The 18,334-nt window shown below is 39.1% G+C and overlaps 1 protein-coding gene across 1 annotated transcript in view; it reads left to right on the top strand.

Annotated features, from left to right (window-relative positions):
- SLC2A13 (solute carrier family 2 member 13) overlaps positions 1-18,334 on the top strand; it is a 392,202-nt gene that overhangs the window by 263,747 nt on the left and 110,121 nt on the right. The window contains exons 5-6 of the mRNA XM_046013090.1: positions 1,437-1,600; positions 10,244-10,364. Coding sequence (XP_045869046.1) covers positions 1,437-1,600; positions 10,244-10,364 — 285 coding nt within the window. The remainder of the gene's footprint in view (positions 1-1,436; positions 1,601-10,243; positions 10,365-18,334) is intronic.

Raw genomic sequence — 18,334 nt, 5'->3', positions numbered from 1 at the left:
CTACATGTAGGTCTGACCTTGCTGCACAAGTCTTTATGAAACTGAAAGTCTGTGTGATAGAACTTGGAAACTGTAAACACTATTTAGATGGAATGAATATTTTCATAACTTTTATTATCACTTTACACTGTGACTGTAAAATGTCCACAATTTTCATGATGATGGGAGTAATTCCACTGGGAATTTCTCTTTTTTACAACTGCTGTCAGAATTCAGAATCTTAAAATGGTTGGCATAATTTTTAGTGTGATCAGTAAAACTCATCCTTCATGTCACATAATAATTTATAAGTTTGGTTTACTACATTTAAAAAGGGAAAAACTATTTATTAAGATGAAAGAGTACATTGGTGTTATTTCTTTACATAAGAAGATCATTAATTTAGTAAATAGAGGCCATTGATAAATCATCGAAACGTAAATGTATTTAAAACAGATTTTTTTAAATACTATGAAAATGTTGGTAAATATTTGAAAACTGTAGATCATAACTCTAGACATATCCAGCTTGATTGAACATTGCTTAGATGCCCACTATTTGATTTGGGTTGGGTAGGTAACGTGGTTTAGAATGGCTCAGAAGGTAGGCAGACCCGTGGTTCCGAATGTGTCTTCACAATTTGAATTCTGTCACATTTCATAGGTGAGTCACCAAGAGTATTTTGCTTTCTTTGTTAAGGACAGCTTTAAAGTAATATTCTGATTTAGCTACTGATATTTTCATCAGAAAAGAAATGTTCTGTAGGAAACCTGTCTTCTTTAAATGTATCAAGAGGTATCTCCTACTGTGCATCAATAAATTGGCATTATGGTTTTTTAGAGCTAGTCTCAGTGAACCCATTTAGAACAAAAATGAGTCTATAGAGCCTAGTCGTGTAGATTGTTCTAAAGACTTAACCTCTCCAAAGACTTTGCTTTTCCAGAAAACACAAAACCATTCTCATGTACATCAGGCCAGTTTCTCATCTCCTTAGATGACACATTCTTACTTCCTTCTACTGGATTTCTGCCATTAAATCACACTTTCCCTATTATATGCAACATCTGTTTATTCTTTTAAGTACATAAATTTGCCCTGTATGGAGACTTCTAATTCGTTCCGGACTTGGAGCTTATCCTTGATTAGTATAGTGGTCTTAGTGAAACAACCAGCTGCCACTATCCCTAGCTGTGGAGTACCTTTCCCTTCTAAAGCCTTCAGCCTTCTGTCTCCTTGCTTGAGGATCTTTTCTTGATTATACAAAATTCAAAATAAATTTATCTGAACAGAATCTCTGTATGGTGATCCTCTGAACACTTTGCATGAATTCCTATGCTAACTTGATGCCATTACTATAGCTACTCATGGTTGTTTTAGGTTTACCGTATCTTTCTACATGAACAGTTCTTTTTCTTTGAAAAACTACCAGCAACAATTGTTTGATTCTTCACTCACAGGTACTACAGTGCCACCATTCTGCAGATGTCTGGTGTTGAAGATGACAGACTTGCGATATGGCTGGCTTCGGTGACAGCCTTCACAAATTTCATATTCACGCTCGTGGGGGTCTGGCTTGTCGAGAAAGTGGGCCGCAGGAAGCTTACCTTTGGCAGCTTAGCAGGTAGGTGACTGGATGAAGAAGTCAATTATAAACTTTTCTCTAATGATGACAAGTTCACCTTCTAAAATACAATACTGGTACCACTTATGATCTTGTTCTCTTAGCCAAATAATAGGGTTCTTCTAGACAAAATGTTTTTTAAAAAGAACTCTATTAGGATATGTAACTAGAATGTGACTAGAAACTGGAGTTGTAAGAACAATTTGAATCTACCAAGGGTAACATTCTGCTCCTCTTATTTTGAGTTCTGCTCAAAGGTACAAAAGTGAAAAGAATAATTGGTTTTTGTTCCTCTTTGAAAAATTTGATATTCATAAACTCACTTTTTAACGTGTTTTATTTTTAAGTTCGGTATAATATGGAAGTAAATTTGGAGCATTTTTTTTTCAAAGCTCCTTGAACAGTAGAATATTGACAGTACATAATTTCTCCACAACAGCAAGAAATTCTTTTTATGTTTGAACCAGTCTCAAATTTAAGGTAAATTCAGGTTGGTTAAGTGTGTTTTCTATAATAACTAAATAAGACAAAACTTTTCTCACTTTTTGATTCTGGAGTATCTTTTGTCTTTGGATTCTGACCTTTCATTATTTTTTCTCTGTTTCGCTTGACAGACTGAGACCCACATTTCCCATTGTCCTCACATGTTGCACCATATAATTTTGTCTTTTTCATATATACAGATTCCTAATTATCAATTAGCTGTCTTCTAATAGCTCCTTTATAAGTTTAATTAGAATAAGAATACGTTTTCCATTAAAATGTAAAGTTTCCAGACTGGCATGAACTAAATTCTATTTTAACCAAATTATACCTTAATAGCAGTGCTTCCGGCACTTGTCCTCATCTAATAGCAGTGCTTCCGGCACTTGTCCCAGATTTTAATGAGAAAATACATTCTGAGATCCAAACTCAGTTATTTGGAACACATAGTCTCTCCCAACCCTCCCCCAAGAAGGAAGAGTGGAATGTTCCACCCTGTATTCTTTTTTTTTTTTTAAGATTTTATTTATTTATTTGACAGAGAGAGATCACAAGTAGGCAGAGAGGCAGGCAGAGAGAGAGGGGGTGAAGCAGGCTCCCTGCTGAGCAGAGAGCCCGATGCGGGGCTCGATCCCAGGACTCTGGGATCATGACCTGAGCCGAAGGCAGAGGCTTTAACCACTGCACCACCCAGGCACCCCCCACCCTGTATTCTTGCCTAAGCAGTGGAAGGACTTGAGTCTGATAATGTGAGCTGAACTGAGGGAAAGGCAAGCAGAGATTGTCTGATTAAGAGGCAGAGGTAATTGCAATGCCCGACATACACAGAGAAGCAGAAGAGTAAATGACAAAAGGTGAGGGACAAGGAGGTTAAAACCGTTCGTTCATAAACTTGCTGAAACCAAAAGTCTGGAAAGAAAAAAGACTAAAGCATTACCCAGTAGATACCTTATTCTAGCAGATGTAGATGTTACGAGGGCATAATTTTTACTCAATATGGAGAATATAGTTTTGTTTTGTTTTGTTTTATATTTTGTTTTTTTTTAATAAAGATTTTATTTATTTTTTGACAGAGAGAGAGAGATCACAAGTAGGCAGAGAGGCAGGCAGAGAGAGAGGGAGGGAAGCAGGCTCCTTGCTGAGCAGCGAGCCCGATTTGGGGCTCCATCCCAGGACCCTGAGATCATGACCTGAGCTGAAGGCAGAGGCCTTAACCCACTGAGCCACCCAGGCGCCCCATGGAGAATATAGTTTTAATAATCAGAACTATCCAACAATAAATTGGGCTGCCTTATTAGGATGGTAAACTCTGAACAAAAGGATAGTTGACCATCAGGTAGTGATGTACCAAAAATAAGTTCCTGTAGTTGGGTAGAAATTGGGTTTGCAGAGCCCTGAGGTTCGGATCAACCCTAAAAAGAGGTAGCAGCTGCTTCAAACTTTTTAAATGGGTATCTGCTCTTCCTTTTGAATGGGGCCTCTGGATATTTCTCCCTCAAGAGGTCTTATTTTTTGAATAGAATGTCAGGTCTTCTTAAATTTGGGATTTGGCTTTTGAGATCTGAGGAAAACATTTTTTTCCCTAGCGGCCTAGTCCCTTTATTTGTTGTATTCCAAGAGACGCTTTCTCATCAGTTCTGAAGGTTTTTAAGGCACTGCAGTCTAGAGCCTTCCTGCTTGGGTTTGAATTTTCTATCTTCAGGCAAGTTTCCATTTTCTCATTCGTAAAAAGCATTCTAGTCTGCACGTCATAGGGTCATAAAGAGGATCGAACACATTTATACACACAGAGCGTTTAAAGTTTCTCCTGACACCGATTGCAAGGTGCCCAGCACATCTTAGCTCCCACAGCACTCTTACTGATGGACTGGTTCTTTGTCGTTTTAACCCTAGTGTGAAATCAGCTTGCATCCCCGGAATCCGGGAACTTGCCGGAACTCTTCTAGCCAATGTCGTGTTTCACCTCACAGTGTAGATGCTCTGCTCCAAGGATTTCCAGAGCCCATCCCTGGCTATTAAGAGAAAGTATTAAGACAATTACTTGGGAGGACAGTACCCAGAGAGTTCAGGGACTGCTTTTTAGGAGCAGCTGGAGGCACTTTTCTCTCCTGCCTTGTTTTCTTTTTCAGCCCAAATCACCAGCACCCCAGCTGTGCACCCTCCTAAAGCCATGCACTGATTGCTCTGGCATGTCATGTAGACACAAGAGTTCCTCGTTATGTAGCCAATTAAAGTGATGATGTAGCTATTACAGTGGTTTAGGAGGGGAAAGGCCTAGTTTCTTGTCACAGGTCTCCTCTTTTACGTGTACATGGAGGTGTAAATAGAGCTCTTGACGCACGTCTGGTTTTTAACTGATTTAAAGGTAGTAGACCATAACGACCGATGGAAGTTTACACATTCAGTAGAAAATGTACCGTTCAACAGTGGATTAGTATTACCCTTACAGATGTTCATTTCACTTTCTGATGTCAGTTGATTCTGGGCTAGTTATATACTTATTTCAATGTTTTTGTTTTTGTGTAGGTATCAATATTATGCTAGTGCTATAAGTTCTGTTGAAGATTTTCTTAAAAGTCTTTGATGCAGCTTTGTCCCCCTTTTTATGTTTTTTTATTTTTTTATTTTTTTAAGATTTTTATTTATTTATTTGACAGAGAGAGATCACAACTAGGCAGAGAGGTAGGCAGAGAGAGAGAGGGAAGCAGGCTCCCTGCTGAGCAGAGAGCCGGATGTGGGGCTCGATCCCAGGACCCTGAGATCATGACCTGAGCCGAAAGCAGTGGCTTAACCCACTGAGCCACCCAGACGCCCCCCTTTTTATGTTTTTAATCATGATTTATGAGACTGGGGTAAATTACTGGAAAAAGTCATATCAAAATAATTTTTGAATAGGTATTCATTCTTCAGAAATTACTGCACATAAACTATGCATATGTAGACCTGAACAAAAGAACTCTTTATACAAAGAAACATAGAATATATCATCCATGAATAATTTTAAATGGAAGACATTCTGTGGTGTTTTGACTTTTGGTAATTTCTTAAGGATTTACTTCTTTACTTGAGAGAGAGAGAGCACTGCAGAGAGAGCAGGAGGCGGGGCAGAGGGAGAGGGAGAGAGTATCAAGCTGATCCCCGACTGAGCAGGGAACTAGACACAGGGCTCCCTCCCATGACCCTGAGATCACTACCTGAGCCAAAGTCAAGAGTCAGATGCTTAACCAACTGAGGCACCCAGGTGCCCCAGTGACTTTTAATATTTTAAAGCTTGCTCAGAGAATGGCTTATAAACATTACATATTTAAAGACAACCTCTTGATTCTTTTAACAGAAGAAGGTCTGTATATACATAGGTTTATTATAACTTATCAGAAAGGCAGAACACTGTGTTATTTTTCCCCAAATATCTTGGTAGTACAATATTTCTGAACACATCACTCATAGGCCGTCTCCATCAGAATTACCAGAGAGTACTTACTTTGAAATACGTATTCGTGGACCTTACCCCAGATGTACTGAATTAGGGTCTCTGCAGATGGGGTCTGGAGCGGGGACACTTCAAACAGCTTCCTCAGTGGATACTTACGTACAACAGAGTGTGCTTTACTAGAGTCATGGGAAGGGGAATTACTATTTTTTTCTAAGTATTAACTAATAATTCAGCCCTGCACCAGGCAGTTGTAGTTACTTCTTGCATCAGATATTATTGAACACGTGATTTATCCAACACACTTCCACTTCCTGAGAAGAACATTAGTATTGGGAAAATTATATCAGAATCCCCAAATGCCACAGTATACTTAGTTACGCGAGAGTCTTCTCAAAGTACAAAGAATGTGCCCAAACTGCACAGAGCACTGGGGAAAATCCAAGGCCTTCCTATATTGGACTCAACTCTGGATTAGAGTAATGATCAATCTGACAGTAACTATGATCATTTGAATACCAAAAAGTGGCTGATAAAACATCTATAACTTTTTTAAAAATATTTTATTTATTTATTTGACAGAGAGAGACACAGCGAGAGAGGTAATATAAGCAGGGGGAGTGGGAGAGGGAGAGGCAGGCTTCTCGCTGAGCAGGGAGCCCAATGCCGGACTAGATCCCAGGATCCTGGGATCACAATCTGAGCCAAAGGCAGACACTTAATGATGGAGCCACCCAGGCAGCCACAAACATCTATAACTTATTAAAGGAAATAAGTAATTCAAGTAGTTTTAAGCTTTAAAGGTATATGAGTCTATGACAGGACTAGGTGATCATTTTAAAATGTATTCCATAAATAAAGTCATTTAAGATACCATTTCTTTCCTTTAAGAAGTTTATCATCTTTAAAGTTTTGTTTTACAGAGTGCCTGGGTGGCTCAGCAGGTTAAGCCTCTGCCTTTGGCTGAGGTCATGATCTCAGGGTCCGGGGATTGAGTTCCACATTGGGCTTCCTGCTCAGCAGGGAGCCTTCTTCCCCGTCACTCTCTCTGCCTGCCTCTCTGACTCTTGTGATCTCTCTCGCTGTCAAATAAATAAAATCTTAAAAAAAAAAAAAAAAAGAAAAGAAAGTTAGTTTTACAAGTCATATTGGGGCACCTGGGTGGCATAGTCAGTTAAGCATCCAACTCTTAGTTTCGGCTCAGGTTGTGATCGTGGGATGGTGAGCTGGAGCCTGGCCTCGGGAAGCGAGGAGTCTGCTTAGACTCAACTCTTCCTCTGCCCTTTCTCACCCTACCGCACTTTCCTTCTCATTCTCTCAAATAATAAATCTTTTTTCTTTAAGTTTATTTTATGGGCACCTGAGTGGCTCAGTTGGTTAAGTGACTGCCTTCACTCAGGTCATGATCCCAGGCTCCTGGGATCGAGCCCTGCTTCGGGCTCCCAGCTTGGTGGGAAGCCTGCTGCTTCTCCCTTGCTCTCTGCTGCTCTGCCTGCTCGTGCTCTCTCACTCTCTCTGTCAAATAAATAAATAAAATCTTTTTTTAAAAAAGTTTATTTTATGAATTACATATATTGTGTGTGTGTGTGTGTATAAAAACAAGTTATGCCCTGGCATATGTGATGCCCAGTAACCTGGGGAGCTGTTTAAAACTCAGATATCTGCTCCCCGTTTTCTGTAGACTCTGATTCAGAGGTTTATGTACAGCCCAAGCATTAGCTTCCCATAGGAAATCAGGACCGAGAAACACTGGTATATATAATAAGGAATGTAAAGGTGTAATACTGACTTTTTAAAGGATTATCATCCAAAATGCATTAAAATAAAATAAATTTTTTGCTTAAGAAGGGTTAAGTCATCAGCTTTTCAGGGATTTTGTGTATCCGGAATGGTCAGTTCTCCATACTTTAGAGGTAAGAGATGGATACTAGAGATACATTGTATGTACTGCAGAACCCTCAGCTAGAATGTGTATGGTATTTACCCCGTGACTTCAGTTGTATAGTCTTAAGATTTTTTTTTTTTTTTTTTTTTTTAATAAATACTCAGTATGGGGCGCCTGGGTGGCTCAGTGGGTTAAGCCGCTGCCTTCGGCTCAGGTCATGATCTCAGGGTCCTGGGATCGAGTCCCACATCGGCCTCTCTGCTCAGCGGCGAGTCTGCTTCCCTCTCTCTCTCTGCCTGCCTCTCTGTCTACTTGTGATCTCTGTCAAATAAATAAATAAAATCTTTAAAAAAAAAAATACTCAGTATTACAAAAATCTGTGGCACTGTGGCCCATTCATTAATGCAACCAGTACTTCTAGGGCAGGCATTAGAACTGGACTTACGTGAGTGTGTACTAGGCATGCCATCTTAGAGTTTTTATTTTATCATGGAGACAGGTTATTTAATAAGAATTATGAAAGAAATGTATCGTGCTTCCTTCATATCTTAAGTATCAGAATTTCCAGATTGAAAAAAATCTTCCTGCCCCACAACAATGTGCCATGGAAGTAATCTGGGGGAAAAAAACATAAGGACCCAGGTTCTTTGATAGATGGATTCACGTAAAATCCAAGGTTTGTTTTGTTTGAAGAGAGAGGGATGAATTTCATAATAGACCTAATATATCTCCTCTCTTTCTTAAAGACCTTTTTTCAGTTTCCCGCTTCAGGGCTCTGATAATCTTTCAGAAGAGAAATGCCTCACACTATTCCTAGTTTGAGTTGAAAGCTAGCAAGCTGTGATTTTAGGTTCATGGCTTTTTTGACCCATTATGGCAAAAATAGACTTCTTATCTCCCCTCAGGCCTCGCCTTCTTTCAACCTTTTTCTACAATTTTGGAAAGTATGCTGCTGCTTCTTATGACTATGATAGTACAATAGCATTTTATAGCATTACCAAAATCCTTCAAATACATTAGGATATTTAAAATTCAAGGGCACCTGAGTGGCTCAGACATTAAGCGTCTGCCTTCGGCTCAGGTCACGATCCCAGGGTTCTGGGATCAAGCTCCACATGGCATCAGGCTTCCTGCTCATCAGGGAGTCTGCGTCCCCCTCTCCCTCTGCTGCTCCCCCCACTTGTTCTCTCCCTCTCTCTGTCAAATAAATAAATAAAATCTTTTTAAAAACAAAAAATAAATTAAAAAATTCACTGCAGCTCTACAGGGTGAATATTTTCACTAAATCCCATTTTATGGAAGACAGAATTGAACTTTGGGAAGGTCCTGTGCCTTATCCAAGATCCCAGAAGTCAAGAAATGGCAGAATTGGAACTTAACCACAGCATTTAACTGGACACATCCCCTGCATCTTAAACACATACACCTCAGCCATTATATAATCCCACTGCACTTCCACAGTGCTTCCCAAAGTTCTTCTTTTATCCATTCATTTAATAATATTTTTAGTCATATCTTAAATTTACCTCTCAGTTTAATAAGAAAAACTTTGCTGCTGTGTAAATGCCCTCCCTAAATTCCCTGTTTTATTTTTTTGGAAAAGATTTTATTTATTTGTTAGAGCGAGCCTAAGCAGGGGGAGGGACAGGCAGAGGGAGAAGCAGGCCCCTCCACTGAGCAGGGAGTCCAATGCGGGACTTGATCCCAGGACTCTGAGATCATGACCTGAGCCAAAGGCAGATGCTTAACCAACTGAGCCACCCAGGCATCCCTAAATTCCCTATTTTAAACACATTGCCCCATTCAAATTAATTGTATAAATTACTACAGTCCTATTTTCTTTTTTCTTTCTTCCTGTGACTCTTTTTCTGTATCCTCTCAATGGCTGGAACAATAGTCAGAAATTGGAAAACTTTCTGCTTTACTGTCAGGATGTCTCTCAGGGACTCAAAAGTGAGCCTTTTAAATGATACACTTAATCTCTGTTCCTGTAATTGAAAGATTCTAGTTCCAGACACCAGCAGGAAGTGAATACATGTGCTAGATCCTTTCTGGCACCTTCAAGTCATGAGGAAAGTGCTACTCCTCTTTAGTAAGAAATGTTCTGTCAGCTGCTTTTGAAATGTTCAGTTTGTTTTCAGTTTACTGATTCGGGACTTGAAACAATGCCGTTACAACGATTTTCTTGGCAACATGAGCAACACTTGGTGTGAGTCTGTCGCCTTTCATACTTCTGACATCTTGGGCTCTCAGTCATGCTGGTTGCATGAGTTGATTGTGAGACTGTCAGCAAGCCAAGATTTTTTTTTTGTTTTGTTTTTTAAGATTTTATTTATTTGTCAGAGAGAGAGCAAGTACACGCAGTGGGAGTGCCAGGCAGAGGGAGAAGCAGGCTCCCTGGGATCATGACCTGAGCTGAAGACAAATGCTTAACTGACTGAGCCACCCAGGTGTCTATTTTTTTGTGGGGTGGTTTTTGTTTTTGGAGTTTTTTTGTATTTTGTTCATTTGTTTTTTATGAAAATCATTACCAGTCTCCTGCTTGGCTAGCAAATATATTTGCTTTGAATTTCATTCTTGTCATGTTCGGCAGTGAATGTGCTAGTGAAGTTTTTCGATTATATATATATATATATATATATATATATATATATACACACACACATACATATATAGATATATATATATGGAACACTTTTTTTTAATAATTCGATGAAGATAATGGTATTTTTTTCAGAGCTATGTCTTGCCAAACCCAGTCTGCTTTGAAAGAATGTTGCCATCTCTTCTCTGCTGTAAAACTTCTTTTTAATTCTATTTATTTTTTTATTTTTATTTTTTTTAGGTACCACTGTGGCACTCCTTGTTCTTGCTCTGGGATTTCTGCTGTCTGCGCAGGTTTCCCCACACATCACTTTTAAACCAGTCGTTCCATCTGGACAGAACAGTACTTGCACAAGATACAGGTGAGATTTTGTAATGGTCCCCTGCCTTCACCGAACTCTGGTAACTTTTTTGTTTGCTTTTGACTTTTCTGAAATTTGAGAGATGAGTAGGAGCTTGTTTATGAAGGAAGATAAGATGACGGGAAAGGTGGTGGGAGGAACCACCAAGAGGAGGAACAGCACGTGCAAAGACACGAGGATAAAAGTGCTTAAGGAAAAGTGTTAGACACAATATTGACATGTTTCTGGAAATTCAAAGTTGGGATCGATATGGAATTGAAGCAGGAGTACTGTGAAACTATTTTAGATCATATGTGTATGACTCAGGGGCATCTATATTCCAGGTAAAATAAGTAACTTCAATCAGTAATTAAACCTTTCCATGATGTCTGACAGAGGAGATTATCATCTTTGTATTCTAATAGTCTTCCCAGAGTTCTGCAAGTATCCTCTCATTCATGTAAGCAGAAAAGGATATGGATTTCTTTCACTGCTGGGGTTCTTCCAGAGCATTAAAGAGTGGAAAGAGATGGTGGAGGAGAGTGAAATACATTCTGATGCCGGTTACAGGTGTAGGAACTCCAAATCTGATGGTGTACACACTATGTGATTAGATGGTTGGAGAAGTGGATGGATGGACAGTCAGATGAACTAAAGAATGCACAAATGAATTACTTAGAGAATGAATGAACAGACCAATTAATGTATCTGGCAGCAGAGTTTCAAAGGTTATAACTTCATTTTAGTAGTTTAAAAGGCTACCAGCCCCTTTAAAATACATGGATAGAACAAGCCTAGCTTGCTTGCTTGCTTGCTTGCTTTAGAGTGAGCAAGCGCACGCACATGCAGGGGTGGGGAAGGGGCAGAGGGAGAGAGAGAATCCTAAGCAGGCTCCAAACACCCAGTGTGGAAACCATCACAAGGGCTCGATCGCATGACCCCTGAGATCATGAACTGAGTTGAAATCAAAAGTCAGACACTTACCTGACTAAGCCACCCAGGTGCCCCAAGACCTGGATTTAAAAACAAAAAATGATAGTCCCTCAGCCTCAACTAGATGGACACAAGTCTCAAGTAAATTGGTAAGTGATTTATTAATTTATCAACTTTTAGTCATATACTCTGTATGAAATTAAAGCAACACATTGATACACTAGATTCCACTTTGAACTTCATATTGAGTAGTTATTGTATTTATGGTGGTTTCTCATTACAGCAATGAAAGGATATATATTATTATGCCTTTCAGGTCCCAAATTCTGATATCCACTTTCCTTTAGAAATAAGTAGTTATACTCCTTCTTTCTCTTACTAATAAATATATTTATATATTGGTCTGCTTATTTTTTAAGTCTTTATCTTGTTCTGAAGAAGACTTAAAGATGTCTTGATGGAAGAAGTTAGCTTTAGAATAGACTATTCCTAGATGTAGTCACGTTTACTTTCTATGAATATCCCACATCAACTGCTAGGTGATAGAGCCATTACCAGAATTCTCCATGCTCTGCTTTTGGTTTTTCTTCATAGATATTTTAAGTAAAATGCTTTTAACATAGTTACTCCTGACAAGTTATTTAAAATGTTACTGTTGTTGGGGCGCCAGGGTGGCTCAGTCAGTCAAGTGTCTGCCTTCAGCTTAGGTCATGATCCCAGGTTCCTGGGATCTCCCTCCGCCTGCTCTGCCTGTCACTCCACCTGCTCATGCTCGTTCTCTCTGTCTCTGACAAATAAATAAATAAACTCTTTAAAAAAATTACTATTGTTTGAGCAACAACTCTAATATGTGATGCCTGGTTTAGATGGAGTACTTTAGATTCAGAATAAGATGGATACATACATGGTCAGAGAACCTGAAGGCAGAAAGTTAGCCAGAGTATGAAAGAAGTTTTATGAACTTCTGATACAGGAAAAGAATGACAAACTTTTGAATGATTGGCATAATAAAGTAGTTTTCTTGACATCAACTTTTAAAATTTAAATAAAAATATTTATTGCCCTAGTAGAATTTGCAGAGCAGTTTGTGATTATCAACCTGTTAATCCTTCTGATCCTTTGAGGTTGTCATCTACCTAATATTTCAGTACTAGAGTGTAGTGGAGGAGGAGAAGTGGTACAGCAGAATTTTATTCTCATCACAAAAATGGGCAGCAGCTTTTGAATCAGAACCAAATTTTACATGTCCTTTGGGAGTCAGTGAATACGAAAAACGGTTCTACATTTTGTGCCTTCTTTCAGAGTAACGCGTTAGGCGTTGTGGGAATTTGGTAGTGTGTACATATATTCTGAGTGATTTTATAAAAGGCCTGCGTTCCCCATACTGATTTTGTTCTAGTCTCCTGATTGTCTTCTTGTTTTTGTTAAAATTATGTATACACTTTCCCCTTTCTCTAAGATAAACATGAAAGTCATGTTTTCAATACACCATAGGATGAGTAATGTTTAGGCTGTAAATGTAGATACTGTGCTTTCCTCATGGAATGATCCATATAGGAAAACTGAGCAAATAAAACAGATTTAAAAGGGAAATTGATTTAATATCTATCTTAAAAATGTTGTATACTGTTGATGAGATTGTAAATTTCTCTCCATTTTGGAAGGAGTACATTTCTGCCTAGTAAGAGTTAAATGCCTTTGCCCACTGACTCAGCACTTCCATTTGTAGAAATCTGTAGACTGTAGCGACGCATATGGATTCATTCCAATTATAGTCAAGTATTCTTTGTCTGATTAAACAAGGTTTCTTATGAGAGCTTTCAAAGCTTTGAAGATTCGTACCTTTCCTAAGTAACACTTCTCTCAGATTTTTGACATTTTATTATTTTTGAATGTGATCTCAGTATATGCAAATCACTATCATAAAACCCTTCAAAGTAGGCAGATACTTCCTAAAATATATGTGAAATTTCAGGGGTTTAATCTCATCTCATTCCTTCATTCATGTGTTCATGCATGTAGTTAGAAATATTTATGGAACACCTACTTATAGGATTATAGTTAAGGATAAATTAATATAAGAAAACAGTGCCTTGCACATAATAAGCACTCAGTAAATATTGCAGCTATTGTTATATTTAAGAAAGCTTATAATAGGGGGCGACTGGGTGGCTCAGTTGGTCAGGCTACTGCCTTCGGCTCAGGTCATGATTTTGGAGTCCTGGGACGGAGTCCCACATCCGACTGCCTGTTCGGCAGGGAGTCTGCTTCTCCCGCTGACCTATCTCCTCTCATGCTGTCCCTCTCATTCTCTCTCTCTCAAATAAATAAATCTTAAAAAAAAAAAAAAAAAACACATAGAAAGCTTATAATAGGAGATGAGCTTGGGATGATGGGTAGTCTGTCAGAGAAGATTACCCTGAGCACTGGATGTTTGAACTAACTCTGAAGGGAAGAGAGGAGCATGTCAGGCAGAAGAAACAGCAGATGTAAAGGCCATGCAAGGCACAGGGAACTTGGCAAGTGCAAGGAACTGCAAGGATGCTACAGCAATTAAAGAAGCCCAAGAGAACACTGGAAAGGTAGGCAGAGCCAGATTCATGCAGGACCTCAGAGGTCACGTGAACAATTCTGATCTTCAGTCTACAACAGGAACACATTGAGAAGTTTTAAGTAGGGTGGCTTGACCAGATTTTCTCGTCTAAAGTTTCTCTCTGGGCGTGGGATGCTCAGAGGGCAGATGCTAATGTAAGCAGACTGGTTATTAGAGTTCTCCTTGAGAGAGATAATTGCCTGGACTGTGGTGGTGAAATTGAAAGTAAACAGGTAGACACATTCTAAATATATTCAGGAGAGAAAAATCAACGGGGATTCAAAATAAGTAACTGATTAATTATGAACAACCAGGCAGAAGAGATCATGAAAATGAAATGCGACTATTGGGTGAGACAATTACTATATTTTAGTAGGAATTGACAAAAGGGACTGTGTCTCTAATTCATTTTCATTTCTCTGTTGAAATTTCTCCATTGAGAGTCTTACTTAGAGTCATCTAAGGAAGCATTTAAAACCACCTCCATCCCTCATTCCCATGGATCTGCCTTAGCAGAACAGTGGAGAGTATGTTCGAAATACTCCCTTGGGTAATTCCAGTACAGCTTCTATTAAGAACCACATACCATAATGCTTCCTTTTTTTTTTTTTTTTTTTTTTTATACTGCCAGCTTCCTTTCATTCCTTCTTCTTTTTTCCCTGGAATGTTGTTAAAGCAAGAATACAAAAATAATCAGTGTGTTTCTTTATCTGTTAAGTAATATTTTCGTGTTTTCCTCTCCAGATGAAGTTTACAAGCATTGAAATGTCCAAACCGTTGCTTCATTATAGACCTCCCTATGGTGATAACACAAGTTTTGAGAAACTGTAGATGCCTAACTAATTAACTCCTCAAAGTTTAGTTACAGTAAAAGTATTTTTGCAATCACTGTACTTTCCTTGTCCTTTTGCCACCCTTGTGTGATTTAGCACACATTGTTGGCATGACACTATAAAACTGTTAGATTCAGTTATAAAACTTAGAAACTCTGTTAGGCCCTAATTTTTTTTCAAGTATTTGGCATCCTGGTAATGACTTGTTTTGTATCCAGTAATTATTAGCAACTTGACAGTGAATATAGTATTATACTATGAACTGCAACTTTCCATTTCTGTCAGATTTTGTCTTCTGTCTAGTTATTTCCATTAAAATTAACTTATTTTAAATTTTTTTGGCTTGGTTGTATAGGCTAATATGCTTTGAGGTTACAGAGGAAAATATGTGGACATATCTGTAACATATGTAGGAGGTTTTCTGTAAATTTGTAAATATGTATGAGGTTACAGAGGAAAATAGACCTACTTCAGATGAAGATAAATGTACACAAAGGGAAAATGAGAGTTGAAACAAAAAGCCCATCCAACCTCATCGTGTACCCTTATCTCCAATAGTTATGCATGTCTTTTGCTAGCATTTAAATGCCCAGCCCTGAGTTTGATGCCTGGATGAGAGAATTGTGGAAGAGATTCTTGGAGGAAGTTGGCCATTTATGGGACATTTTCATTTCTTTCATGACCTTTTTATCTTCATGCCTTGGCATTTGGCAAGGACCTACAAAGACCACACAATAGCAGGACCCCCGTTTAAAGATTTTTATTTATTTATTTGACAGATCACAAGTAGGCAGAGAGAGACGAAAGGAAACAGGCTCCCCACTGAGCAGAGAGCCTGATGCGGGGCTCAATCCCACGACCCTTGGATCATGATCTGAGCTGAAGGCAAAGGCTTAACCCACTGAGCCACCCAGGCACCCCAGGATCCCCTATTTAAACTTGTGTTTTCCACTGTCAAGAAGTGCTTCTTGGAAAGCCAGAAAGGCAACAAGGAGGACTCTAGTTCAGCTATGCAGAGTAGGGAAAGAACATCCCAGGTGTAAGATGCATGCTACAGACAGGCCCTATGCAGGGATCCTGGCTTCGTCAAGGAGTGTGCGAGTGAGGCTGGGTCATAGTGGGCAAGCAGGAGAATGCCACAGAGATAAACTGGGTGACAGACCATGCCAGGACCTCATAATCATCATCTTAGTTTACTGAGGAGCCTTTGAAGGGTGATGAGATGAAATGACATAATCCGATTTGTGTTCCTAAAAGATGACTCTGAAAAAAAGATTTAATTTAAAAATATAAAATATCACTCTGGCTGCAGAGTGGAGAAGTGATAGAGGGACAACAAAGGGTGCTAGAGGGAGATGAGGTAAGAGAACTCGGGAACGTGGGCAGGAAGTAATGCAACATGGACATTGGCTATGGAGACACAGAGACTCAATAGTTTGGAAGGGCATGACAGGGCTGGGTTGTCGAGTGGATGACATATGGGGACAGATGCTTTCCGCAGGGTTAGAATCGTACTCAGGTGAGAGGAGCCCTGGGATCGGAAACTTAACCGTCTTCTACTTCTTGGAAACACTCTTCCAGGGTTCTAAGCCTGCAGACCCTTTTTCTGGCTTTCCAACTAAAGATAGGAGTCACATAGTAAGAAGAGTACTTAGTATTTGCTGTCATTTATATTCTTATTTGAGATAACAGTTTCATTCCTTTTGGACCTCAGAAGACTTTGAGAAAAACTCTTAGGAATCTGTTTACCTAGCTTTGAAGTAACACAAAAAGGCAAAGGGAAAAACACATCTCTGTCATAATCCATAAGGACCTTTTGTCTCTTTCAAGAGCTCTGGTCATTGTAATGAATAAATAAAATCAACCTGGAGGAGTTCTTTTCACATTTCAAGCCAACCCACTTTAGAATATCATTCCTGCTTTGTTCCGATAAACAAAAAGAATTCACTATCCAGTACTGTGTCAGCAATCAACTGCAATCATAACCACTGGAGTTTTTCCTTACAATAAAGGCCAAAGAAACTACAAATAAAATGAGTACTAAACGGAGTTCTTTTTTTTTTTTTTAAGACTTCATTTATTCATCTGAGAGAGAGCAAGAGCAGTGGGGAAGAGCAGAGGGAGAGGAAGAAGCAGACTCTGCTGAGGAGGGAGCCCGACATGGGGCTTGATCCCAGGACCCTGGGATCATGACCTGAGCCTAAGGCAGACGCTTAGCCAACTGAGCCACTCAGGCACCCCTAAAGGGAGTTTCTAAACAACTTAAGTATCTTCTAAGTTTAAATAAATAAGATCACCTTCTCCTAAATTACTATCTTAAACAAGTGATGAAAACAGTTCAGGTATTAACACTTAAACATATTCTGGTTTGTTAAATTGAAGCATTTACATCACAATGTAAAAGTACATTACATAGCCCCTACTATGTTTGCCCTACCTATTGGTGTGGACCGTCCTTTTAAAAAAAAAATTTTTTTTTTAAATACAAAGCATAACAATGTAGTTAAAAGACTCTCTTTAGTGAATGTAACTTTGGAAACTATCTTTGTTGTCTGGGTGGTTGGGTAGGTGGTTGGTTGAGGCAGACTGGCTAGCTGGAGTTGAGAGAAGGCAGGTGATGTGCTGATGGAAGGAAGATTTTAGTATAATTTCGTAGTCCTGGAAGTTAGGTATATTTGCTAAAAAGTTTGGTGACACTTTTTTGCTATAAATAGTTGTCAATGTAGGAAGTTTCCAAGCCTTGGTTTCTTCAAAGTGCTTGAATGACGAGTGATTCATTTCGTAGGCCTGCTAATGGACTCGGCAGTTTAGGTGGTTGAGGTGGGAAGGTCTCTGGGCATGCAGCAAGTCACACGCCGTGCACGAAATGCTTCGGTGACTTCTTCAGGTTGCTGCTTGGTAGTAACAAGAGAATGTTTTCCTCGTATTAATAAGCAAATAGCAAAACAAGATACTATGACACATGCCTCTTGGACTGTAACATCCAGGTTATGTGGTGAATAAATTAGAAGACGGGAAAAATGAAATCACGTATCTGGAACAGCCTGGCTTTAGAAGCAGGTATCCAGCAACTGGTTGTTGTATGATTCTACATACTTTAGCACCTCAAAGAATACAGCACTTTAGGAAAAATATTTGTATACATTTGTAGTCAGTTCATTGTTCAGTAAACATTTCTGAGAGTGACAGTAGGTCGCCAGATACTGAGATTAAAGGGAAAAGAGAAAGCCGTACTCCACATTCACAGCTAGGAGGGAGGAAGATGCAAATAAAAGACTACAAAGTAGTGTGATCAAGGCTGACAGATGTCTCTGAGCAGGCCCTGGCATAACTCACTTCTCCTGCGGCCATCCCAGAAGGCCTCACACAGGAGGGTTCGCAACCTTAACATTATTCTAGCTGCATAAAATAAATTATATGAATACAAGGGGAATCAATTATATTGAAATATGGCTGCCAAATATTTGTTAAATAAACCTGTTCTATCATAATGTATATAGAGTTGGTCACTAACATTGAGTAATAGATCCAGCTGCATGGCTAAGCAGTTTCAAAACCACAGTGAAGGTAAGTGGTTTTGGAGATTTCTGCAACTACTGTCATGGGTTATGAACACATGTGATTTCTGTTGT

Source organism: Meles meles, chromosome 7 (genome assembly GCF_922984935.1).
Source record: "Meles meles chromosome 7, mMelMel3.1 paternal haplotype, whole genome shotgun sequence".
Lineage (NCBI taxonomy): Eukaryota > Metazoa > Chordata > Mammalia > Carnivora > Mustelidae > Meles > Meles meles.
The sequence above is the reverse complement of the archived record's forward strand: the minus strand, read 5'-3'. Positions and strand labels throughout refer to the sequence as shown.